The following is a 24,240-nucleotide window of genomic DNA, read 5'->3' as shown; positions in this document are numbered from 1 at the left end:
TTAAAACACTGTATGACAGTTAGCAAAGGTTTTCATGTTTCAAACACATTACTTGTCATCAGAAACACCATTCATAAAGTGGTGTATTAATTTGGCACCATTTATTACAACAGTTCACTTATTTTTCCACTAATATGGCATGTTAACACGATAAACTCTCAACTAAATCATTTCCTGTACTGTTAATAAATGTTTTATGGTGTTGTAGTAGGTGTCATCAAAGTTAATAAAGTGGTTAGCTACAGCACATTGTTTTACAACGTTGACATTTTGACCCCGCCACAGATCATTTCTATTAGCATTATTTCCTATGGGAAGAAAAAACAAACATCTGTTTCTTGTCCACAGGGTCTCATGGCTCCTCTCCAGTCTCCACACCGGGTTTAGCTGATAGCCAGGGGGATTGAGGAGAGAGGGGGAGGAAGAGAGAGAGAGAGAGTTAGGGAGTGAGAATCAACAGTGCTTGTCCGTGATGGGTGGAGAGACTCCCAACAAAACGAAGGGAGAAAAAGACTCGCTGGTCACCTTGCAACTTTACTCACAAGCAGAAGAAGAATGAAGACGGCAAAAGTGTCAGTGAGCGCTATGCTGTGTGTGGCCCACTGAGGGAATCCAGATGTTTTGTCTCCACACTCTCTGCAGGCTCTCTAGAACATCTCCTTGTTGAATGATAGAATGGAGAGTGTCCTAGTGTTGTTGTTGGACTTATTGTGGTTGGTGGCAATGTCTGCACAAGGGATGGCGGCGGCTCCATATCAGGACAAGGGTAAGATTTCCGGATTTCTTTCGAGATGAGAGGAGATGAGCATCGTATTTCCCGCCAAACGCACATAACGAACAAATGTTGACCTTAATGACTTCATCGTGTTTTTACTGTACATTTAACATTTTTGTTGAATGAAGTTATACAAATTAAAAATGGATAAAAAAATACTCAGAAATGTGCAAAAATATTATTTACAATATATACAAATTGCTATTTTATTATATTGGTGATATTTTGTCCTATGAGAATTAGATCAATACAGCATTACACGTCAGCAGATAAAGGATTGAAATCTTTTTTTTTTTTCTACAAAATAGAACTGAATGGAAGGTTGACACAAGAATGTGACGTAATATAAGTGATATCATGCTCATATGTTACTGCATATTTTTCTATTCACCCTATTTATATCCGTCCGCTATTGCAATCTCTCACCCATTGTGTTAATGTTACATTCCATAACACAGTAATAAGATCCCTTCCATCTGTTACAAATCAGACCCCAAAACTACTGTAAATAACATCTGACATTATTGATGTCAATATTTGAGCATAACGTGGAGTGTCGTATGTGTTCCCCCCCCCAGCGATTGACCTGCTGTCAGCTCTGAACATATCCCACCCAAAAAGCGGGCTGTCCAGACTGCACAGTCCCACGGGTACCATATACAGAATCCGACCCAGAGCGCCTCACCTGACGCTCCCCGCTCAATATTCCCGAATCCTGCGCTCGGAATTCCAAGGAAGCATGGGCTTCCATTTGGTGGGCCAGCAGCTTCAGCGCACCAACATCACCCTTTTATCTCTCTCCACATCGTCCGTTCTTCTCCAGCTTACCTCCTCCACCCTGGATGATGTTCTGCGTGTGGACTACCGGGCAGGAGGGGGTATCCGGAGCTTTCTTTTCCCAGAGACAAATCCCTTCTCTTCAGGAGAATGGGTGCAGTTGGCCGTCAGCCTGGAGCCAGACAGGCTCGTATATTTTGTGGACTGTCAAGAAGTCCAAGTTGTCCTCGTAAAAGCGGAGGAAAAGTTGGAGCTGGAACTACCGCAAGATGTTGTTATCACCCTGGGAAGCACACCGGGGAGAAAAGATAGCAAATTTAGTGTAGGTTTTTGCACACTTGACATATTTACTTGGGTTTCTCGAGCTCAAAAATAGGATTCACCTTATTCCAGAAACTTCTGATGTGCTCGACAGAAAGATAATCACACCGGAAAATCTTTAGACACATGCGATAATTGGGCTTTCCTGACTTTACGCTGTAGGATGCCAAATTTTCCATTATCAGTTTGTTTATACACCGTTTAAGTTCAGATGCATCCTGTAAAAGAGTAACTCGCAGGATTGAACATTTTCAAACAAGAAAGTTACAAATCAAAGGATTGAGACTAAACAGCCATTAAGTGAATAAGAGAAGAGGGTTAGAAATGTGAAAAAGGGGTCAAGTGGTTTGTTGAGTACACATTTAAGTCGTTTCAGATTGATTGGTACACAGAGAGGGAGACCAAGAAGATGCCTCAATGTGCTCTGTTTTTGCAGGGTCAGTTCAAAAAAGCTGAGATCTCACTAAAGGCCTATGAGACACGTCCTTGGCACTGTGACAACGTGACAGGTAAATATTTCCAACTGTTGAAAAAAGTGAGTGGAACTGGCTGTTTGAGAATGTTTCAAATGAAAGATGGACTGGTGCCGTGAATGTGTGTGGTCGTCTGTATGTATAAAAGTTTTTTTTTTTTTTTTAAATGGGTTAAAGAAAAAAAAGCTGAATTAAAGAAAAATCAGTTATAAAAAGATTTAAAGAAACAAATCAAATAATGGTTAAAAATCAAATGTAAAGAATATAGTAATAATGAATAAACACAGATTATATACAATTTAAAAAAAAATAATAATATATATATAAAATAATAACAAAAAATAAAAACTTCAAATAAAAATATATTAAGGATTAAAATAAACACTTCAAAAAATAAATGAATTGAAAGAATATAAGATTATAGACTTATACGAACTCTTTCCATGTGATCTGTCTTCCACACGTCTGCACATGTGCATTTGCTGTATACTCAACAACATATCAGGTAGCACAAGCGTGCTTTAGCGTCAATTTAACAATTTCAGTGTGCCGAAGGCCACACTGACAGTCATTTCCTGCTTCTTGTTTACATCTTGTCTTGCCATCAACGCTTATGCAAACATTTAAGTCAATTAACTTGGCCTGGAAACTTTCCAAGGCCTCGGGCAGGGGGGTCCACTGAACATTATGTTTACATACCGACCCTAAATGTGCTTTTAATTCAAACAAAAGTAACGCAGGGATTCTATTTATCTATTTGTTCTTTTTTTATTCTAGACGCTCTGCCTGCATCCACTTCCATTGACAGCGCAGATTCTCATGTTAGTGGACCAGTGCTACAACGGGAGACTCCTTCCACCAGCGGTCAAGCTAAAAGGAAGCACAGAGCGTCACTCCAGAGTGCTCATTATCCACCACACAGCATCCAAAGTCAGCAGCTGCAAAGGGGAGCGGTCCTGGGCCCACCAGGACTCCCCCAAGGGGGGAAGTCCATTTCCCAGGTCCACCGGGACGAAGGTCTGAGCAGGCTGGAGAGTAGACTGGAGGACCTGGCTCGTAAGATGGACCTACTTCAAGCTCAGGTGGAGACAATGCATATTAGCCATGTTTTTTAACAGTATACACATTTGTGTTTATATTTACAATATTGTTTTTTTCATGAAAATTGTGTGCAGTGCCAGTCAAAAGTTTTGGGGTCAATGAGGATTTTTTTAAACAAATAAAATAAATGTTTCATAATGAGAAAAATACGACTCTGTAATATTCTAATTTTTAAAAACATACAGTCGTGACATAATTGTAAATAATTAAAAACAAAACGTTTTTGTCACGCTTTTTTCCATTGCTGTGTTTTCTGGCGTGTACACATTGGCCACCAGGGGGCACTATAATACAGACATGGATATACTATGCTGGAGACTCAGCTCCTCTTTCAGCTTCTCAGTACAGCTGTAATAAGTGTTCTCCGCAGATGATAAAGAATTTATGCCTGTCTAGTTATTTTGCCGCTTAATCTATATACGCTATGTGTTTGTCGTGATAGAACGAGGCGCTACAGTCACGAGTGCGCCACCTGGAGGGATGCGAGTGTGTGCGGCGATCGTGTGTGTGGGAAGGCAGAGAGGTAGAGGACGGCCGACGCTGGCAGACCGACGTCAGCACTGTGTGCACGTGCACGTCCGGAACGGTCACGTGTCAAGCCAACATCAGAGGTACCTGCATATACGACCAAATCATTTTCCTACATAATCACCGAAGTAGCAGATGACACATGAAATGCAGGTGAAGATCTTGGATGAATAACACGCTCTGTTGCCATGACCGGGACAACTGTGTTGCCGTGTGACCCGACTGGTCGCCTATCTGGTTTCATCCCATTAAAAACACTTGGTGCCTGTCGCTCATGACTCACAGCCCACAGCTGGTGAGCGAGTCTTCATTTTTGTTGGCTCTTGTCAAGGAGTTTGTTTTTGTTGCCCTATTATGACTTTTACAGGGACTCTTCAATGGGATAGGGGATGGGAGGGGTGAGAGGCGTTAAGACAGAAATCCCTACATAGCAAGAATGGCCCTAATCCTCTATTATGAATATGGACGCAGCAATTCATGCTCTAATAATCTCAGGATTATTACAGGGTCTGTTCAGGACAAGTGGAAGAAAAGTAGCCTTGTGTAGCCACAGTTTGACACAAAGGTGGATCCGTCGCACCTCTTTGCACGCCACTGCCTCCCACTTGGCCTCCCCAGTGTGAACTCATGTAATCATTTCCCGTTGTCTTCCCTTCCATCTCGCCGTTAATTGTTTGTGTGTGTGTCGGCCTGAGGAGACTCCAGATGCATGCACTTCATTCACACGCACACACTTTGATCTCATTCATTCTTGGGTTGCTAGAGGAAATGTTTATTGGCTTCAGGCCTTCATAGTCTTCCTCTCTCTCTTACCAACACACACACAATTAAAGTAATTATCTCCCAAAAATCTCAAGCTAAGCAAAAGTCAATTGGTGAACTCCTACGTGTGTAAATGCACGTGTGTGTGTATGTGATACGCGATCTCCAGGAAATCCTCCAGATAAGTGTGGACTCTCTGGAAAGCTATCTATCACCGACCATCTACTAGCACGCCCTTCATTCTTTCGAGTGTGCACTTACTGGTTGGATCTGATCATGTTGCTAGTGCGGCACAGCTTATTAGTGGGGACAAAGGGTGTACTAGTACACGGACCTTGCGGTTAATATGAAGGAAATGGAATAGATGCTCAAAGGCTTCCCTCCCTCGGCACACAGAGAAAAATGTGACATCACAGGCGCGCCGCTCTGTCATTACGAGTGGAGCCAGATGTTGCCCGTGCAGTGTGACCTGGTGAAAACCTGCTGCTGATTGGGGAGGGGGTGTGTGACACAATTATTTCCACATTCCTTTTTTTTTTTGTGGTTAGGAAGTGCACTCACTTGGATCACTTGGATACTCACGACTGTATAAGTCAAACATGACGTTTGTTCTTCTCCTCAGACTGCGAGACACCGGACACAAGAGTTCATAACGTGTCCCATACTGTGAGCACGTGTGGGGTGAGTTTTTCAAAGATTTACATCGATGTTGGCAAACCGTTTGCAATAGTACAAAAAAAGAAAAACAACTATTCCGGGAAACAAATGCATCTTCAAAGTTAATGTTGTAGTTAAACAAAATAATAATACACAAAAATAAAAGTAGTTCTACAGAAAAATGTGAAAAAGTGAAATATTTTGAGAAAAAATATATTTCGACTTTGAACTCAAATCATTTGGATCTTTTCGTAACACAGGGGGGTGAGGAGGATTGTTCGGGCGTGGCGTGCCCGTCGCTGGACTGCACCCAAAGGGAGAGCGTACCTGGAGAGTGCTGCCAGCGATGTACAGGTAACAACGTTCGCTAACATAAAACCAAGAGTCAAAATATATGTTTTAATTTTTAGAAATAATTTGAATTTGAGGAAAAATAGTCAATTTAGTGGCATTGGGAAAAGACACATTTAAAAAAATAATACATATACCCATGAAAAAGAGCTATACGAATTCAAAAAACCCTTGGGTATATTCTATGTATAAGTAATAATAATTATTATGATTAATTACTATTTTTATTAGCTGAAATGTCTCGCTTGATAACACATGACTGAATTTGTGTCGTCCATCAGGCTGCGTCCACTCAGGCGTGCGTTACGACCACAAAGCAAAATGGCAGCCGGATGAGAGTCCGTGTGATGTCTGCCACTGTTGGGTGAGTCTTCCCCAACCTTTTTTTTTTTTATTGACCCAAGCCGCCAAGGCACATATTTTTTTTTTTTTTACAATAAGTAAAATTTGACGTCATGCTTCTCCCCCAGGAGGGCAGCGTTCGCTGCGAGAGGGAGCCTTGCCCCCCTTTGCCCTGTACCAACCCGGCGCCTCCTCCGCACCACTCCTGCTGTCCAGTGTGTCACGGTGTGTGCGCGTCTTGTCACATGTATGCTTTAAGTATGATGGTCAATTTCTGTCTTCCAGATTGTGGTGTGAATGGTCAGCAGTTCCCAAACGGAGCTGTGATCCCAACAGGAGACCGCTGTGAAAAATGCTCATGCGTGGTATGGGCAACATTTCAAGTGACATCTTTTAAGCGTGGTTGTCAATACAAACGTTGTGTTTCAGGATGGAAATGTGGCATGTTTACCTCGTCCATGTCCCGCCCTCTTTTGTTCAAATCCCGTGCACCGCGCCGGCGATTGTTGCCCACGGTAATGCTTACTACCCAGAAATCAATCAATCAATTCTATTTAACAATTTGCAAAATATGATGTGACTCGTAGGTGCGATGAGTGCAAGTACGAATCTCAAGTCTACCTGGATGGACAGAAGTTTCCGTCCACGGGCGACCCTTGCATCGAGTGCCGCTGCTCTGTGAGTTGCGCAATGCGTTAGTAGTGTTGTATTATGTTGCCGTGAGTCGAAAGCAAATAGTCCTTACGTTGTCAGGCAGGTGAAGTGTCCTGTGAGCGCACGGAGGCGTCGTGTCCGCCGTCACGCTGCAGCCACCCGGCCAAACGCAAGGGAGAGTGTTGTCCAACTTGCAATGGTTTGTAATCTGCAAACACATGATTACATTATATTGTATCTGTGTGAAATAAATAAATAAATATGAATAAAAAGAAATATAAATAATCTTTTAAAAGTTAATTTTTGTCTGAAAAAGCCATAATTTGTAAGAAAAAATATTTTATTCAAGACAAATCGAGTATATTTTCAAGGAAAAAAAAGTTGAATATTTTCCCCCCCAAAAAATAAGATCTTAATGCTTGGACAGAGTGCGAGTTTGAGGGGAAGGTGTATGCAGACGGAAAAGTGTTTGTCCCGCCCGGAAGTGGCCCCTGCCTGCAGTGCAGGTGTAAGGCAAGTCCTCCTACAACCAAAATTTTTTTTTTTAAATTCTTTGAAATTTTGCTTTACTCCGCGACATTCTTTTGCCACACTGCAGAGCGGCAACGTCGTTTGCCACGAAGAAAAATGCCCTCCCTTGCGATGCTCCAACCCCGTACGAGATCCGCATCGCTGCTGCCCCGTCTGCAAAGGTAGAACCACCCGCAGTGCGTCTCAGCAGACACTTCATTAGGTACACTTCGGCGGCATCATCTTGATCTCCACGCAGAATGCGTGTTGGACGGCTCCGAATACGAAGACAACTCCAAGCGGCACCCCGAGGATCCGTGCTCCAGCTGCGCATGTCTGGATGGAGACCCTCAGTGCACCCAGATGAACTGCCCCCCCATCACCTGCCAGCATCCCACCAAGACCGCCGGTAACTAAACATCCATGTGAGGTGTGAAGTTGGGATCAAAACAGTGTGAATAAAATCTTAATTTTGTTCGGAAAATGTGAAAATATTTATGGGAAAAATATATAGTAAGAGAAAAAAAATTCAAGTAGAACAAAGTAAAAACATGAGATTTTTTTTACACTTTGAGAAAATATTATTATTGTAAGAAATGTATTTCTATTATTATTATTATTATTATTACAAACATTACAAAATACAAGCTAGTCGAATACAGTTGTAATATTAAAAAGCCAAAACGATCCATGTGTGCATCTGGCGTCAGGCTCCTGCTGCGCGCTGTGCGACAGCTGCACGTATCATCACCGTATCTACGGCAACGGACAGACGTTTGGGACGCCCGAGCGGCCGTGCCACGTCTGCACCTGCCGGGTGAGCACACTGCTGACAAATTCCTCTTCAGATTCCTTCCTGCTCACCCCCCACCCATTGCAGCACGGCACTGTGGAGTGTGAGAAAAGACCTTGCCCAGCCCTCAACTGCAGCAACCCGTACACAGCGCCTGGAGAGTGCTGCCCGAAATGTCCAGGTATCTATCTCCCACTCGTTTCATCCTAACCGATCACCTTCATGATTCCGATGTGTATTTTTCCCCCTCGGCTAGACTGCTTGTTTGACAAGCACGTGTTTGTGGACGGCCAGGCCTTTCCCAACCCGACCGGCACGTGTGAAGAGTGCAGATGTTCGAGCGGCACCGTCGACTGCCAGCGGGCTCAGTGCCCTCGGCCGCGCTGCAACGCGCCGCTCGTGGGCGCGTGCTGCAGGAACGACTGCAACGGTCAGCACGTCCATGCTCAACAATCTCTACTGAAAAATCATTTCAACTGTCGCCATGCATAATACTGTGACGACGTGACTTGTCGCCATTCAGGATGCAGCTACGCCGGCAAAGAGTATCCCAACGGTCAACAGTTTGCACATCCCACTGACGCATGCAGGACCTGCAACTGCATTGTGACTATTCACATCCACACTGGCTCATTTCTTACCTAAGCGAATCATGTCGAGTCATTTGTTGCAGTTTAAAAATGGACTTTTTCATATAAATGTAAGAATGAAATGAAATTTGTGTGGTAAGTCCATTTGTCTCCTTCAGAATGGAAATGTCCAATGTCTTATGAAGAGGTGTCCACACCTGTCATGCCCCAATCCGCAAGTGTTGCCTGGAGAATGCTGCCCCCAGTGTCCTGGTGAGGAAGTGCAAGCAAAAAGCACAATTCAGATTGAAAGAAAGCACAAATGTACCCAAAATTCAATTGGATAAAAAAAAAATTTGTGACTTTTTGTGGCTGCAGCTCCGCCTCTGGACTGCGAGTTGGATGTCCAAACGTACCGACACAGCGAGCGCTTCTACTCGCCGTCGGACCGTTGCCAGTTGTGCTCGTGCGACAACAGCACCGTGCACTGTCAGAGGAAGCCGTGCCCCTTCGCCTCATGTTCCCATCCTGTCACCCGGGACTGCTGCCGCACCTGTCAAGGTATAACGTGGGATTTCCTGTTTTGTGTTCAAAGCATCCCATCCATCCACTTTGAAAATCCAACATGGCCGCTGAGCTCACCCCGCCTGCTCTATTTCCATCAGGCTGCCTGTACGAAGGTCGAGAGCGCGCCAACGGGGAGATGTGGGACGACGCTTCGGACCCGTGCGCTGCGTGCGTTTGCCACGAGGGGTCCGTAAGGTGCGAGAAGAAACATTGCCCCCCCAGCAACTGTAAGCATCCTGTGCAGCGACAGTGCTGCAAGTCCTGTGAGGGTAAGCAAAACTTCATCTGGACATTCATCAACACTATACGCAGTAAATAAATACATCTCATTGTCACCTTTGCGCAGGCTGCCTGTATAACGGGAGGGAACACGTGGACGGCACGGAGTTCACCGACGACAAGGACCCCTGCTCTGTGTGCTACTGCTACGCAGGCGAGGTGGTCTGCACCAAGGTGCCTTGCTACGGAGACTGCCGCCATCCGTACAAAGCGCCCGGACAATGTTGTGGAGAGTGCCAACGTGAGTTGCTGCAAAAACACATCAAGTGGGGATTTCATTCCACCTGAATGAAATCTTGTTTTGAGTTCTGTTTTCAAATGAGTCATTGCCAAAAATATTAAAAGAATTTTTTTTCTAGGAGATGTAGTAATATTACAAAAATTATTATACTACCAGAAAGAAATACATGAATGATATGAGTGGGATTTTTTTTCTCTTTTTTTTCCTTGTAATAATTTGAGTTAATAATATATTTTGAATTATTAAAGAAATGTTTTTTAGGAGATATAGTAATATTACAAAAATTATTATACTACCAGAAAAAAATACATAAATGATATGAGTAGGATTTTTTTTTCTTTCATTTTCTCCTTTAACATCATTTCTTTTTCCTTGTAATAATTTGAGGAAATTTAATGCGAGAGTGGTGGATGGAAGATGGTGGTCGTCATTCAAAATAGTTGTCTCCATTTATCAGGCTGCTTTTACAACGGAGCAGTGCTGGACAACGGACAGTCCATTCCTGACCCGGGGAACCCTTGCTCGGAGTGCACCTGCCAGGTACCATCAAAAACACACACGCATTGCACATTTTACGGCCACCAAATGTGTGCGTTTGCTTTCAGACTGGCACTGTGCACTGTGTGAAAAAATCGTGTGCAGTGACGCTGTGTCCTCACCCGGTCCCAAACGGGTGCGGATGTCCCGTGTGTGACGGTAAGTGGTAAAAATATGATGGGATGCATTGTGCTTGTCTATGACCTTATGTTTGACATCCACAAACTCAAATTCGATTAATTTTTTGTTTTATTACTGTCCAAGTGAGCTCGTCCTTTGCTGTGGATGATTTCAGGATGCCGTTTCCAAGGTGTGGATTACCTGGACGGTCAGATCGTGGCAGGAGAAGAGAGCAGCTGTCAGGAGTGCAGATGCTCAGTGAGTGTAACAATCATCATCAAGATACACAAGAAACGTACAAAATGGTCATTGTTGTTCTCCTCAGAGAGGCGAGGTGGCTTGCGTACAGAAAAGATGTCCCGTCGTGTCCTGTTCTCATCCGGCGCTGGACGGATGCGCGTGCGGCGTGTGCGACGGGTGCAACTTTGAGGGGCGGAACTGTTTGGACGGAGAACGATTCACGCATCCAACCGATCGTTGTCAGCTCTGCTCATGTCAGGTACAAAAAATATTTTTTGGTTTATTAGTTATTATTGGTGGCCAGATTGAGTGTCCAAATATTTTGTGACATTTTGATAATATTAAGAATAAAACATCTGCCTTATATTTACTGTTGTGTATAATTATGCATATTTTGAAAGGCAATTTTTAACAATATGTTGTTGAAAAAGTGGATCGCTACTGAGTTACAAGAGGAAAACTTGTCAAATTTGAAACTACTTGTCCAGTCCGTGTGATGTACATAAATATTTTGCCTGCAGAACGGCGACGTGCTGTGCACACGCGTGTCGTGCCCGAGCGCCGCCTGCTCGCATCCGATGACCCCCCCTGGCGAGTGTTGCCCCGTCTGCACGGGGACGTGTCGCCATCACGGCAGGGAATACCAGTCCGGTTCGACCTTCCTGTCGCCCTCTGACCCCTGCTCTTCCTGCTCTTGTCTGGTCAGTCTGCTTACATAAAACCTGCGGGATATTGAAGAATATTAAATACGTGTCTGCATACTTAAGGAAGAGGTGGTGAGCTGTCAGAGGAGACCTTGTCCCGTGCAGTGTTCCCACCCCGTCCCTTCAGACGCCTGCTGTCCCGTGTGCGACTCCTGCCTGTACGAGGGCGTGGTCCGCGCCCACGGCCTGGCCTTCGCGCCCTCCTCCGATCTTTGCCAGCGTTGCACCTGCGTCAGAGGCACGGTCACCTGCGTGCCCCCCGTGTGCCCGCCGGCCCTCTGCGGCCGAGCCGTCACCAAACCGGGACGGTGCTGCCCCGAGTGCACGGGTACTGCAATGTGGCTATGATAACAAAAAAACTCAAGATTGAGCTGCAAATTTGACATTCAAGGACTTTTAAAGACATTGTGTTGTTGTGTTGTAAGGATGTATGCTGGATGGACAAGAGTACAGCGACGGGCAGATATGGACCTCGACCTCAGACCGCTGCTCCACATGTACCTGTCAGGTGGGAGTGGTCAAGTTTCTCGATTTAAGTAGCGGACATTTTCAAGGGCTGACATTATTGCATACGCTGCAGGCTGGCGATGTGCAGTGTTCAGCTCCGCAGTGTCCCCGGCTGACCTGCATGCATCAGCTGACTGAGCCGGGGGCTTGCTGTCCTCGCTGCAGAGGTAAACGTGGGAAATAAGCAAGCACAAAAGTCTGTTCAAAAGTGCAGAGTAAAAAAAAAAAAGATTTTTATCATTCCGAAGTAGGGCTGATTGCAAAATTCAATTGTGATGATGGCTTCTCACTTCAAAATGACACCAGGTTGCATGTACGACGGAGGCGAGTACGCGGAAGGAAGCAGCTGGTTCGCCGACTCGTCCCACTGCCGCAGCTGCATGTGCGTGGACGGCGTGACGACGTGCTCGGAAGTTCGCTGCCTGTCCCCTTGCAGCAACTTCATCAAGATGCCCGGAGAATGCTGCCCCGTGTGCGCCGGTAGGACGACTCACCAATGACGTAGATGCCATGTTGTGATATTTCACTGTCATGTGATTTTTATTCTTTGCCGAGACTGCGTGTTTGAGGGGACGGTGTACGGCCCAGGAGACAGCTTCCATCCGGCTGGAGACCCCTGCCAGATTTGCACCTGTGAGGTAGGAAAAAAACAAGGAGTCACATAAAAACACGTGATGCAGGAATGTGACAATGTGTGTATGCAGGTGATGCCAGACGGAGAGCAGCACTTGCGTTGTTATCGTAAACAGTGTCCCAGCCTGGTGGACTGTCCCAAGAACAACATCTTGTTCTCTGGACCCGACGCTTGCTGTCCTGTCTGCGCACGTCAGTTGCAAAAACTGCACGACAGATGAACATTGCAATTTAGGGACTGTAATGCTTATGCAAATGTGTGTGTGTGTATGTGTGTAACCAGAGCCTCTGAGTAACTGCACGACTACGCTGAACGGCAATGAGGTGCTGGCTAAAGACGACCCCTGTTTCACATGCCAGTGCAGGGTAACACAATCCAACACAACACTTCACAAAATGGGCACTTTGACATTCTATTGCATGTGTGTGTTTGTGTAGGATCTAACATGGACGTGCCTCCATCAAGGCTGCCCACCGCTGACTTGCCCTCCCAGCGAGCAGTTGACCCCTCCCGACTCGTGCTGCCCACTCTGTAAAGGTGACGCAACCATCCTCCATCTTCCTGCGATTTCTCGTTGACGCTGACATCCCGCTTATGCCGCAGAATGTGTGATCGAGGGTCAGAACCAACGCGTGGCGAGCGGCAGCAGCTGGACGGATAGCGCCGACGACTGTGTCACCTGCACCTGTAACGTAAGTTGGATGGTGGATGGGGTGGGACAAATTCTCAATTTCTTTTTTTGTGTGTAATACAGTTGGGCTTTATCGAGTGTAGCATTGAAGACTGTCCATCCACGCCTTGTCCTAATGGTCAGAAAAAAGTGAAGGTAGCAGGCAAATGCTGCCATGAATGTCAAGGTAACACAACCAGACAGCTCGGTAGTGCGTCGGCTGCATGTTTACATACATGTGTGTTGTAGATTGGGGCGTGTCATGTGTGCACCTGGGCACCGTGTACCAGTCCAACGAGCAGTGGCAGGTGGACGAGTGCACTGGCTGCACTTGCGTGTCTGGAGATGTGCACTGTCACAGTGAACGCTGCCCTCCCCTAAGCTGCAATACGGTCAGGAAAAAAAAAAAAAGTGAAAAGCAATATTTTCAAATAAATATAATTTATTAATATTATTATGATTTTAAAAGAAATATCATTTATTATTATTATTATGCAATGCATACATAGGACGAGATGCCATCGGTGGTCCCGGGCTTGTGCTGCCCTCACTGCATCCCTCGGCCGGCCACGTGCATCGCGTTCGGCGACCCTCACTACCGTACCTTCGACGGACGCATGCTGCACTTTCAGGGAGCGTGCACCTACGTCCTGGCGCAGGACTGTCAGGGCGGAGACTTCAGGTCTGAAGGTCACCATGGCAACAAGAAAAGCGCGTGGCGCTTGGATGACACCTTTGCTTTGTTTTTTTCAAGTATCCACGTCACGAACGACGACCGCGGTCGTCAAGGAGTGTCGTGGACTAAAGAGGTGACCGTCTTCGTCGGTGATGTCACAGTGCAGCTGCTGCAGGATTGGCTAGTAAAGGTTTGTGTGGAACACCAGTTTTTTTCCACATAAAAGAATAGGTTGTCTCACCCGATTGTGCTCCTCAGGTCGACGACGAGACGGTGAAATTACCGTTCCTCAGAGAACCGTACATCTACGTGGAACGAAAGGCCAACACCATCCTGCTCAACAGCAACATCGGCGTCAAGGTCTGCTCTTGTTCTCCTCGGAGAGGAATGGCAAAGGATTGATAACGCTCCCGTGTCCAGGTGCAGTGGAACGGCCGTTCCCACCTGGAGGTGAGCGTTCCGGGCTCCTACAAGGGAATCACCTGCGGTTTGTGTGGAAACTTCAACAACTACCATCAGGATGACCTGCGCATGCCCGGCGGACAGATAAGCTTGTCGGAAGCAGACTTTGGCAACAGCTGGAGGGTAAATAAGACAATGTTGGAAGGAGGACCTTTTTTTTTTGGTTTGGGTTTCAAAGTAGGGCTTCAAAGTCATATTAGGGTTTCAAATTAGGGTTTGCAACAAGGGTTAGGGTTTCAAACTAGGGCTTAAATCTATGGTTAGGGTTTCAAACTAGGGTTAGGTTGGCTTTCAAACTATGATTAGGGTAGAATCAAAATTTCTCACAGTGGTTATTAGGTTCTGTCTTAAAATCCAATGACAAAAAATGTTACATTCATTCCCAATGAGACATGACAAAAAGATCAACTGTGTGATTGTGTCACCCAGGTAACAAACGGAAGCCACTCTCTGGCATCGTGCCGCCCGGGCGAGGACGTGGACCCCTGCAAAGAGGCGGGCTACCACGCCCGTAAGAACGCCAACGCCCGCTGCAAGGTCCTCAAATCGGAGGTCTTTAGGCCGTGCCATCGCGTGGTGCCCCCCGAGGCCTGGTACGCCGCTTGCGTCTACGACCTGTGTGCCTGCGGAGCCAACACCGACGAGTGTCTGTGCGACGCTCTGGAGGCCTACGCCGGACAGTGTCGCGAGGCCGGCGTGGTCCTTCATTGGAGGGGACCCTCGCTGTGCGGTGAGTTGCAAACCTCCAAAAGCATATTGCGATAAAATTGACTTTTTATGGTTTTTAAAAAATCACATTTATCATATGGAAATAAATAATAGTTGTAATACATCTACAGCGGTGAGGTGTCCGGTGGAGAGGGGCTTCGTGTTTGACGAGTGCGGCCCGCCGTGCGCCGTCACCTGCTTGAATGTGGGTGCGCCATTGGGGGTGCTAGAGAGCCACTGCTTCAAGCCTTGCGTGCCGGGCTGCCAGTGCCCCGCTGGTCTGGTGCTGCACAACAACTACTGCATCCATTCCAGCAAGTGCCCCAAGATCATCCACGGCAACCAGTCGTGACACCTCATTCGCCACTCAAGACTGCATTCGTCAATCCATTCTCTGATTGGCCGCCAGCCAATCACAGAGCTCTTACAAACAACCATTCACGGCTACTGATCATTTTGAGTCCTCACGGTTTTAAAATGCAGGCAGAAACTTCACTGCCAGCGCCAAGATTCAAACGTGGAACCTCAAAATTGTGAGGCAGACACGTTGACCACCAATTCCACTGTGCTGCCCAAGTGACTGAAGATGCAGTGCTATTTATAAACCACAAGGTGTAGTAGTTTCACTTGAACGTTCACTTCTACTTTTTATTAAACACGTTTCTAAAATATGTTTATGTACTGTGTTCCAAATGGACATACATGTTCTGCAAGCACTGTGCAATCTCACATTCTCTCAGGTTTTCTTTTTTTGGAGGGGGGTGAATAAAGCTCTTACTAATGTCCAATCTATATGAATTATTATAGTCACCATTATCAACGGCTAATTATAATCAGATATGACTTTACGAGTCCCTCAAGGTACCGATTTGAAAAAAATCATTTCAAAGCATGAAGCACTATTTGTCACTTGATCCTTCTGTCCTCTTGGTGGCTGTGGTAACCATAGCAACAACTTGTATAATTAATGAGCCAGCAGGTGGCGCACCATGGAGAAGGTAAGGAAGGGTCTTATTGAGAATCATTTCATTAGGGTTATATGTTGAACTTGTTTCTTGTGTTGGCGTGAGAGAAGGAGACGAGTTCTGGGAGAAAGTGTTTTGTAACCTACAGCGAGGAGGAAGTGCGCATGCCTGTGAAAACAAAGGTAATCCGACAACTTTATTTATTTAATGTATTATTTATTTAATGTATTAATTTATTTATTTATAATTTAGAAGAGATTTTTTTTTACCAATTAGTTTTCAGAAGGAGACAGTCAGTGGTCCTGCTTTGGTGAGCGCATTTTGGATGTCCTCCTCGAAATGAACAGCATGAAGGAGAAGGAAAAGGTCAAGAAAGTACTATATACCTCGACTCTTGACTTACGAATTTAATTTGCTCTTTCAACAAGATCGCAACTCAATTTATTGGGACACATTACTTGCAGCCCTGAAAAGAAAGCAAAAAACATAAAATTATTTTGAAATAAAAAACTTTGTTCAGCTATACTGGGAACTCCAGCTGCTCAATGCAGGACGTATGGACACGCTGCAAGTATGCAACAGTCCACCTGGCACTGTGCTCAAGTGTCCACACCAAACCACACAGGTACTCGAATAATAATCATCATGATTATAATAATCATAGTAATAATAATCATGTTTAATGAGCTTGACTATGTATTCTGCATCATCTACATTCATGCAGAGGAAGACACATGCAGAAGAAGACATGAGAGGAGTGCGACGGCTCCAAAAGGCGGCAAGACAGAGCTGGGCCAAGTGAGAGGGTCAAAATATTGGGAAGAACTCACAGTATGATACTCTGCAAGTGAGTGTGTGTTTGTGAGAGTTCAGATTGGTGACAGAAGGCGTCCAAAGCGTTCTGGCCTGTTCCTGGCCAGTTCAAAGGTCAGCGGTGAGAGATGAAGCTTGGGGCGTGGCATCCCGTTCAGACGTCCTCCTCTTGAACCAAGTCAAATACGACGCGGTGACTCGTTTGCTTTATGCTGAAATGCTGCAGAAATACCACAGTAAGGACAAGAGGTTAGACAGTTTTGGTTTTCTCCCCACAATGTGGAACACCTGATTTTGTGATGTCACAGGCGTGCATGAGTGGGAGGCTCTGACACCATGGCGACGGCACCATGAAGAGATTTGGCTTGAGGAACTAGCAGAGGAAGCTTTAGCGTGCGACGACATGATCGCTTTGGCCGAGCTGCCGGGAGCGTTCACAATATACGATAGGTGCACTCTTCACTTCCATAATTTTTTTTCCTCATTTCATCTTTAACATTACTGTTCTCCAGTTCCAGAAAAGAGTGCTTCACTGCAGTTTCTCTCTTGTATAAATTAAACACGTGTCGTCGACAAGAGAAGGAAGAACTAACAGCCTTAGTGGACAGGTACAAATAATTCTTCCACCATTTTGAATGATTGTCTTGAAATTTTTTTGTGTCTCTATAGGCTGGACAAGGAAAGTCTGCGATTGTTGTGTTTGTATATTCGATCAGCAACACTGAGAGGTCAAAAAGAAAAAAGAGCCTACGATGCATATTTGGCCGTCGGTCAATCCTGGCACGCGTGGTGAGACGAACAATTGCAATTTCAACGCTTTTGATAGTATACGAATTAATTCCGAGGCATTGCAGGCCGCGTGTTGCCAGTCCACACAAAGAAGAGCAAGCTGCCACATTACTACGCGCTGATGACGACATACAACAACACAGTGATGATCAATTATCTAAACAGGTACAGCTCAATAATCCAGAATAAAGATTTTAGTCTTTCTATAAAGTTAGGAATGTCGTCCAATAAATGTGTTGTCACTGACCGGAATGGAGCAGAGCGACCAAATGCAGCTTGGACGAAAGAAGGGAAAAGGTAGTTGGAAGAGAGGATAAGAGGAACAAACTAACAGAACCGGCAAACTGACATAACTTAACGGACCGAGCGACAGACTGGCTAACCGAAACAGAACTGACAAAGACAGGAACCAAGACACAAGAGACGTGAACAATCCGAAAAGGGAGTGACACGCAGACAGGACTTAAATACAGGACAGGTAACGAGAGGTAGGTGACTGTGATTAGTACATTGATTGTGAGTAGACACAGGAAGGGAGGGGCGAGTACACAGACGCGGACAAAAACCATGACAACCTACACATGATAAAACAACCGGGGACGAGTCGTGATATGTGTAGGCGTGAATGTTGTTGTATCCTAAATGAAATTCTCAACCACAGTCATTACTGGAGTTATTGGTGCTGACTCAGCAGCAGGAAAGAAAGCAGCTGGTGCGTCTGTTACAAGGAATCACCTTGGAGGACGTACAAAGAGCAGCTCCCACAGATTCTCTGAAAACAAGTAAATCATCATCAAGTTACTTTGAACTGGATGGAAAAAGAAATATTCTCTTCCCTCATAGGTTGCATAAAGAGGCTGCAACAAATCTTCCCCAGCAGTGAGAAGCAACCCCAGTGGGACATCAGCAGAGGTCCAAAAGTGTGGTCCCAGGACCAGCTGGAACGAGCCACTTTGGACCTCTTGGTCGAGCTTCTGGAGATCCAGGAGAGGCAAACGTCTTCATTCCTCCTGACATTGTTGAATGAGGTAACGTGAGTGATGATGTCATCAAATGCAAAGTGATTTAATAATCTGACTTGCTTTAAGAGGGAACATCTCCAAGCGCTGAGGGAAGACTTCCAGTCCAAACTCCAAGCTCAACACCTGCACGCCAACCTGCTCCAACTTCTCAATCCAGACGCCTCTTTATGTTCTTCACACGCTAATTTAAGCAGTCAGGAGCATGTTCCGCAACAGGCCAGTTCGAGTGAACCGGCAGAGGTCCAGAACGTCACAGGTGGACCACGTGAATCTCAGACGGCAGCCGATACAATCGGCACAAAACCTGATGGAGACCAAATTGAGGATGTCGCTGATAAACAAGGAGTCTGTGCAGGTAACGCTAAAATAGATGTACCTAATCAAGTGTCCAGTAAATAAGTATGTACATGAAGATATACTTCTTCCAGGCTGCGGCGTGACACTGGGAGGTCTGCCCTATTTGGAGGTTTTATGTGTTCCCGATTCATTGTCTAAAGTCGACGGAGAAGGTGGACGCAATGATGAAGATGGTGAAACGAGGAAGTGTGAGGAACAGGACTCTTTGATTACACTGGCTTGGAGCACACATCTTGAAGACCTTGATGGGAAGCCCGCAAATGCTGTTGCTATGCAAACGCAGCCTTCAGCCGAACGCCGTGAAGGAGACTTAAAGGAGGCAGGAAAAGAAAATGACTTTCACGCAAATCTACAGCAGGCCTCGGCGAGTTCAACTGACGAGGTGAAGGAACTTGGAGCTCCTGAGGTCACCGCACATGCTTCAGTATGTCTTCTAATTGAAAGTAACTTTAACTCTGGTTGATTCCATCTTCTTGACATTTCTCCCGCTTCTTCTCCTGAAGGGCCATTGCAGCACAAAGGAGAAGATGGCAGCGATGGAGGGTGTGAGACAGAGAGAACCAGTTTCTGCATTGGAGAGAGAGAAGACCATGCGGAAGCTGGTGGACGTGCACCGCCGGGTGGAGAGGAGGCAGCAGAGGGACAGAGACAGACAGCAGCTGAAGGTACCAGGAAGTGCTGAGTGGAATGATGAAGATGATGAGGAAGACCTTTCTTGCTTTCAGGTGCAGGAACGTCTGTCCATCATTCAGAGCAGGAAAGCGGACGAGGATTTATTTGGGCCTAAGCACACAGAGAGGATGAGACATCTTCGTAAAGATGTAGCGCAGGTAAAGTTGTCATTGGAAATGCTGGTAGGCTACAAAAGATGGCAAATGAACATCTTGACTGTCCTTCAGGATGAGAATCAGAAGAAAATGCTGGTCAGAGAGCAACTGGAGCAGCTCAGGAGGGAACGCTCCTTTATTATGCAGTCCAGGAGAAAAAGGTACGGAACTCGCATATCAGGCTGTCTGATGACATTTCGGGATCAATTTTTTGCAAGCGTCCATATTTTGAGTTTCTTTCTGAAGGAACACTGCTGGTTTCAAGGAACTTCTGGCTCCAGCACATCTCCAAAGCAGAGGAACTGAAGAGAGGTCGGACCAAGACGACGGCTTGCAATGAAAGGAGAAGGCGCCTGATTGGAAAATTAAACTCTTGCTCTGCAAACAATGTTGGACTTGCAGATTGTTTATTATACAGTTTAATTATCTGAACAAACATAAGCATTGACATTAATACCACTTAATCAAGAACAACTTCCGGTAGTCTGTGGCCAAATGTACACGCTCAAGTGCCATAAAGTCTTTTCAAAATAAAGTTGGCCGCTAAAAGATTGGAACGATAGAGGGCGCTGTTTCGTTCACGCAACAAAATGATGTCAATAAGCTTTGGGGGCTGAATATTGTTTTGACGCAATAATTATGATATGTACGCTCTTTTGCCTATGTGAAGTGAGTCGGGAGCTGTCGAGTCGGGCGTGGGAAATTTCTTGGCAAACATTCAACAGTGTGACAGCGTCCGCTCACGGTACAGCATCAACAAGGCGGCGGGTGGGAAAGCCGGCACATTCCAAAGCAGCTCCGACTTGACGGGCCGCCGCGTTAACGCACACGGAGACTCCACAGATTACGTGGAGCGCTCACGAGAAAACACTTGAACATAAAACTTCAAAGTACGACAACTCAGGACTTCATTTTTTTTTTTTAAGCAGTGACAGCACAAAGGACCATTTTGGAAAATCGTAGCCGAGGATGAGGCGGTGTGGAATCATCAGGCTTGACGTCTGTGTGATGTCACGTGTGTGTGTGTGGACCCGGGTTGTATGTCATCAGCAAGTACGGTAAGCAGCATGCTTGTGTTTGTGATAGATCACACTAAACCATGTAACACTAGTTGACAATAGTCTTTTTTTTTTTTTTTTTTTTAGTAGACTGACTGCTGGACTGTCTGAGTCAAGTTTTGGCCTGAGGCTTCGCTGAGCACTACTGTCCATGAAACACAAAATAATCAACTTGAACTCCAGCATCTCTTTTGGGCACCATTGAACTGAAGAGGGTGCGTGTGTGTGTGTGTGTGTGTGTGTGTGTGTGTGTGTGTGTGTGTGTGTGTGTGTGTGTGAGAGAGAGACCCCATATATCAGGAGAGAAATGTGCATGTGCGTGTCAGGTCTTGAACGTCATGGTAACAGTGGAGCTGGAGGAATGACGCATGTAAACACGCATCCGAGTCTTTTCTACTGGTGCGCGCACTGCACCCCCGGGCCGTGATGGCCGCCGGCCTCCTCGTCGGAGCTGTCGTTGTAGGCCTCCCTCCTGGCGCCACCGCCCGAGCCTTGACTCCTGTCGAAATCCGTCAGTTCCACTTCTTCGGCGTCGGCGGAAATGAGGGGATCCTCGGTGCGGGCCGGCAGCAGGCACTCCAGCTCCTAGAAGAGGAATTATCCATCAGTTATCGGCGGTGGTTGCTTTTAGGGACACGCGTGACCGACGGGACCTCACGTTTAGCTTTTCGGGGCTGATCCAGTTGTTCTGAGGGAACTGCACGTCAAACTTGATGTAGAGGTCTCCCTTCTCAAAGGGGTTTCTGTACTGTGGCATTCCCTCTCCTTTAACTACGCGAATGCAGCCTGAGACAGCGACACGGCACGATACAATAAAAATCCACAAATATAGCCAGACCAATTTAAAAAGATGTTTTGAGAAGTCGGCACGTGTACCTGGTTCTATGACCTTGCCAGGCGGGTACTTGACAAGCAGCTGCCGTCCGTCCAGATGCATGAGCGTGATCTGGAAGCCGCACAGAGCCTCGACCAGGCCAATGCGCTGCACCATGTGAAGGTCATTGCCTTCCCGGCGGAATTCCTGACACGGAGAAGAAGATCAAAGATCTGAGGCTCAGATTCACTGATGACTACATCACTGTCTGTTTTTTTTCTCTCTCTCTCCATACATCGTGTTCTTTCTCCTGTAGGACCAGGACAATGTCTCCGGGTTCCACACCGGGCGCTTGGTCGGCTTCCCCGGTGAAGTTGATCTTCTGTCCATGTCTCATGCCTTTGTCCACGTGCACCTCGAGCAGCTTGGATTCCTTACTCACTTTATGACCTTCACACTTTTTACAGCGATCTTTCTCGCTAATGACCTCGCCTGCACAAACAACATATTTGAGATGATTCCTTTTTGATCCCGCAAATGAGATTTGTGTGATTTTGGTTTTCCAGTCACATTACCCTCTCCTTTGCAGTCTGTACAGACCGACTGCACCTGTTGGACCATACCAGGGGCCAGCTGTCGAATCACAACCCTCATACCCAGTCCTCTGCATGCCACACACTTTTGCACTGCGCCCGCCTTGCCCCCCTGACTGGATTGCAAATGGCAGACTGTCAGCCATCTCTTACAGCAACACGAAAAAAAAAAAAAAACACTCACCCATTGCAGGCACCACAAAGGACATTCTTGCTCAGCTGGAGTTTAGTAGTTTTACCATTGTAGAGGTCTTCAAGTGAAACTCTATGGTGGGGAGGGGTAGAAAGATTTATCAGTATACAACAACACATTCATAATTGAAAATGGCTTGAAATCTTGATTTCTGCATCATAGACCCAATTGTGAAAAGTCAGTTTTCCAGAATGTGTCCCTGATTAAAAGTCAATTACTTGAGAGGGTGCACCATGTCTTCGCCTCGTCTCCGTCCTCCATTGCGTCCTCTGCTCTGTCCCCCCATGAACCCGAAGAGTCCTCCACCAAATATGTGCGAGAAGATATCGTCCATGCCGGGCCCGCCACCTCCGCCTTCGCGTAGCCCCTGTTCTCCATAGCGGTCATAGAGCTCTTTCTTCTCCGGGGTGGTCAGTACTTCATATGCAAAACTGATCTCTTTAAACTGGGTGACAAAATGAAACGGATTATTACCTCCCATGTTGAAGATTATCTTATTGTAATTATGCAACTTTTTTCTCCACTTTTATGGCAGGTGGGGACGTTAGAATGTTACAACATTGCCCTTACATTTCAACGCCGACACACCTTCAACAAAACTATCTGGTCCCAAACCATATTTTTATTTCTTATAAACCACCACTGAGCATTTCATACCTTGTCTCCAGCATCTGGGTTCTTGTCAGGATGATACTCTTTAGCCAATTTACGGTAGGCCTGTAATAAACCAAATTGTTAATATTCTACAAGAAAGAACTAACTCGAGCGTTTATTTAAGTCACGCTTTGTTTCTAAAAATGCTAAAGCATCGACTTGTGGGCCGGCTGTCAAAAACATCAGGACACCAGCAGGAGCATCACTGCTTTTGACACCTCCAACCATCTTGAGTTTTCATCTCACGAGCTCCACTTGAACAAATAAACCATTCTTCTGATAGTACGATATCAAAAGCATGAAATAACCACTTGTTATGAATCTGCAATGTTAGGATTAGAAGTATAGCAGTCTTTAAGTGGCATGACCAGATTAATCGTTAAGATTTTCATTAAGAATTTTCTTCAAAACACAGCGGATATAGAAGAAACATACACAACTGAACTCCTTCGTGTGGCATTGAAGAAATGTGAGAATTACTCCATGGCGACGACTATTTCCTGAAATGTATCGTCTAATATCCGGTGAGCTATGACACTCGTGGTGTCTTTAGTTTCCGTTTAACACTCGGCAGGCAATATCTTTTCAGGGTACAAATTAAATGTGACATATTCCATAGAGAGTAAACAGAACTGTGTCCCACCGTCACAGCGAGGAACGTAGTTTGTTTCACAGTTATTTCGCTGAGTTAACAAGCTAGCTAGCGAGCTAACCAGCTAGCTCATGTTGGCTAAGCAGTTTTTAGGCCCATTTTTATAAGTGACCAGCGTCACCGCTTCACTGTTGTCCATTTGCAACATCCTCACCTTTTTTAGTTCATTTTCTGAGGCCGACGGTGAGACGCCGAGGATGTCGTAGAGCTTGGTGTCCGCGACTTTCGACATGATGCTCAGGGCCGGCTACCTTCTGCGGACGTTCAGATGAGTGAGGAAGGAAACAAGCTAAGCCGGCTGGGATCGTCATGGGTTGCCAGATTCATACGAAAAGTCCCCCCTTTGACGTAGACGCCCCCAAACCAGAGCAGTCGCATTTCCAGGGGGCGGGCAGAGGGGACGTCTAGAACTTCACGCGGGGCCATAATCGGGTTTTATTATTAGCATTGCGTACTATGACGCTCTTTGTGACGCTCTACTGCAGAGCGCAACTCTTGTTTGTATGAAGACCAAATGTACACCACGGGTGGGCAGGGCCACGTTT

At 45.9% G+C, this 24,240-nt stretch overlaps 3 protein-coding genes across 7 annotated transcripts; 2 read left to right on the top strand and 1 right to left on the bottom strand.

The window, feature by feature from the left end:
* The first annotated feature begins 468 nt into the window (after positions 1–468).
* LOC119124245 (kielin cysteine rich BMP regulator) lies at positions 469–15,746 on the top strand. Of its 2 annotated transcripts, none has more exons than XM_037253972.1 (46): positions 469–766; positions 1,354–1,874; positions 2,310–2,382; positions 3,124–3,428; positions 3,890–4,058; positions 5,360–5,418; positions 5,655–5,748; positions 6,027–6,109; positions 6,216–6,312; positions 6,373–6,452; positions 6,517–6,602; positions 6,675–6,765; positions 6,841–6,940; positions 7,169–7,254; positions 7,340–7,433; positions 7,511–7,660; positions 7,962–8,068; positions 8,132–8,225; positions 8,301–8,474; positions 8,568–8,650; positions 8,793–8,886; positions 8,992–9,174; positions 9,279–9,449; positions 9,527–9,700; positions 10,158–10,240; positions 10,306–10,396; positions 10,533–10,615; positions 10,683–10,856; positions 11,119–11,298; positions 11,365–11,629; positions 11,727–11,809; positions 11,882–11,975; positions 12,115–12,288; positions 12,364–12,446; positions 12,513–12,633; positions 12,725–12,807; positions 12,880–12,979; positions 13,046–13,134; positions 13,197–13,299; positions 13,362–13,504; positions 13,622–13,794; positions 13,867–13,978; positions 14,047–14,148; positions 14,209–14,373; positions 14,680–14,980; positions 15,090–15,746. In XM_037253972.1, exons 1-46 carry the CDS (start codon positions 676–678, stop codon positions 15,308–15,310), a joined length of 6,282 nt encoding a protein of 2,093 aa, XP_037109867.1. In that variant the 5' UTR covers positions 469–675; the 3' UTR covers positions 15,311–15,746. The 2 variants fall into 2 exon arrangements, with proteins under 2 accessions (XP_037109867.1, XP_037109866.1); XM_037253971.1 differs by having other exon boundaries at positions 7,499–7,660.
* Positions 15,747–16,205: 459 nt separating this feature from the next.
* LOC119124248 lies at positions 16,206–20,369 on the top strand. 2 transcript variants are annotated; one of them, XM_037253979.1, is made up of 15 exons: positions 16,206–16,289; positions 16,444–16,548; positions 16,648–16,972; positions 17,045–17,186; positions 17,249–17,344; positions 17,406–17,525; positions 17,591–17,690; positions 18,187–18,307; positions 18,369–18,553; positions 18,614–18,902; positions 18,976–19,328; positions 19,408–19,569; positions 19,630–19,734; positions 19,804–19,892; positions 19,978–20,369. In XM_037253979.1, exons 3-15 carry the CDS (start codon positions 16,954–16,956, stop codon positions 20,069–20,071), a joined length of 1,875 nt encoding a protein of 624 aa, XP_037109874.1. In that variant the 5' UTR covers positions 16,206–16,289; positions 16,444–16,548; positions 16,648–16,953; the 3' UTR covers positions 20,072–20,369. The 2 variants fall into 2 exon arrangements, with proteins under 2 accessions (XP_037109874.1, XP_037109873.1); XM_037253978.1 differs by having other exon boundaries at positions 19,408–19,734.
* dnaja2b (DnaJ heat shock protein family (Hsp40) member A2b) lies at positions 20,122–24,122 on the bottom strand. Of its 3 annotated transcripts, none has more exons than XR_005098229.1 (10): positions 23,850–24,122; positions 23,047–23,106; positions 22,608–22,834; positions 22,381–22,461; positions 22,179–22,312; positions 21,899–22,095; positions 21,666–21,810; positions 21,448–21,575; positions 21,070–21,374; positions 20,122–21,037 (listed from the first exon to the last, which is right to left on the bottom strand). XR_005098229.1 is itself a non-coding variant. In XM_037253980.1 (9 exons), exons 1-9 carry the CDS (start codon positions 23,925–23,927, stop codon positions 21,183–21,185), a joined length of 1,242 nt encoding a protein of 413 aa, XP_037109875.1. In that variant the 5' UTR covers positions 23,928–24,122; the 3' UTR covers positions 20,122–21,182. The 3 variants fall into 3 exon arrangements, 1 of the variants encoding a protein (XP_037109875.1); XR_005098228.1 differs by having other exon boundaries at positions 20,122–21,033; XM_037253980.1 differs by having other exon boundaries at positions 20,122–21,374.
* Between the last annotated feature and the right edge of the window lie 118 nt (positions 24,123–24,240).

This window comes from Syngnathus acus, chromosome 6, assembly GCF_901709675.1.
Source record: "Syngnathus acus chromosome 6, fSynAcu1.2, whole genome shotgun sequence".
NCBI lineage: Eukaryota > Metazoa > Chordata > Actinopteri > Syngnathiformes > Syngnathidae > Syngnathus > Syngnathus acus.
Note: the sequence above shows the minus strand (reverse complement) of the source record. Positions and strands in the feature narration are given on the sequence as shown.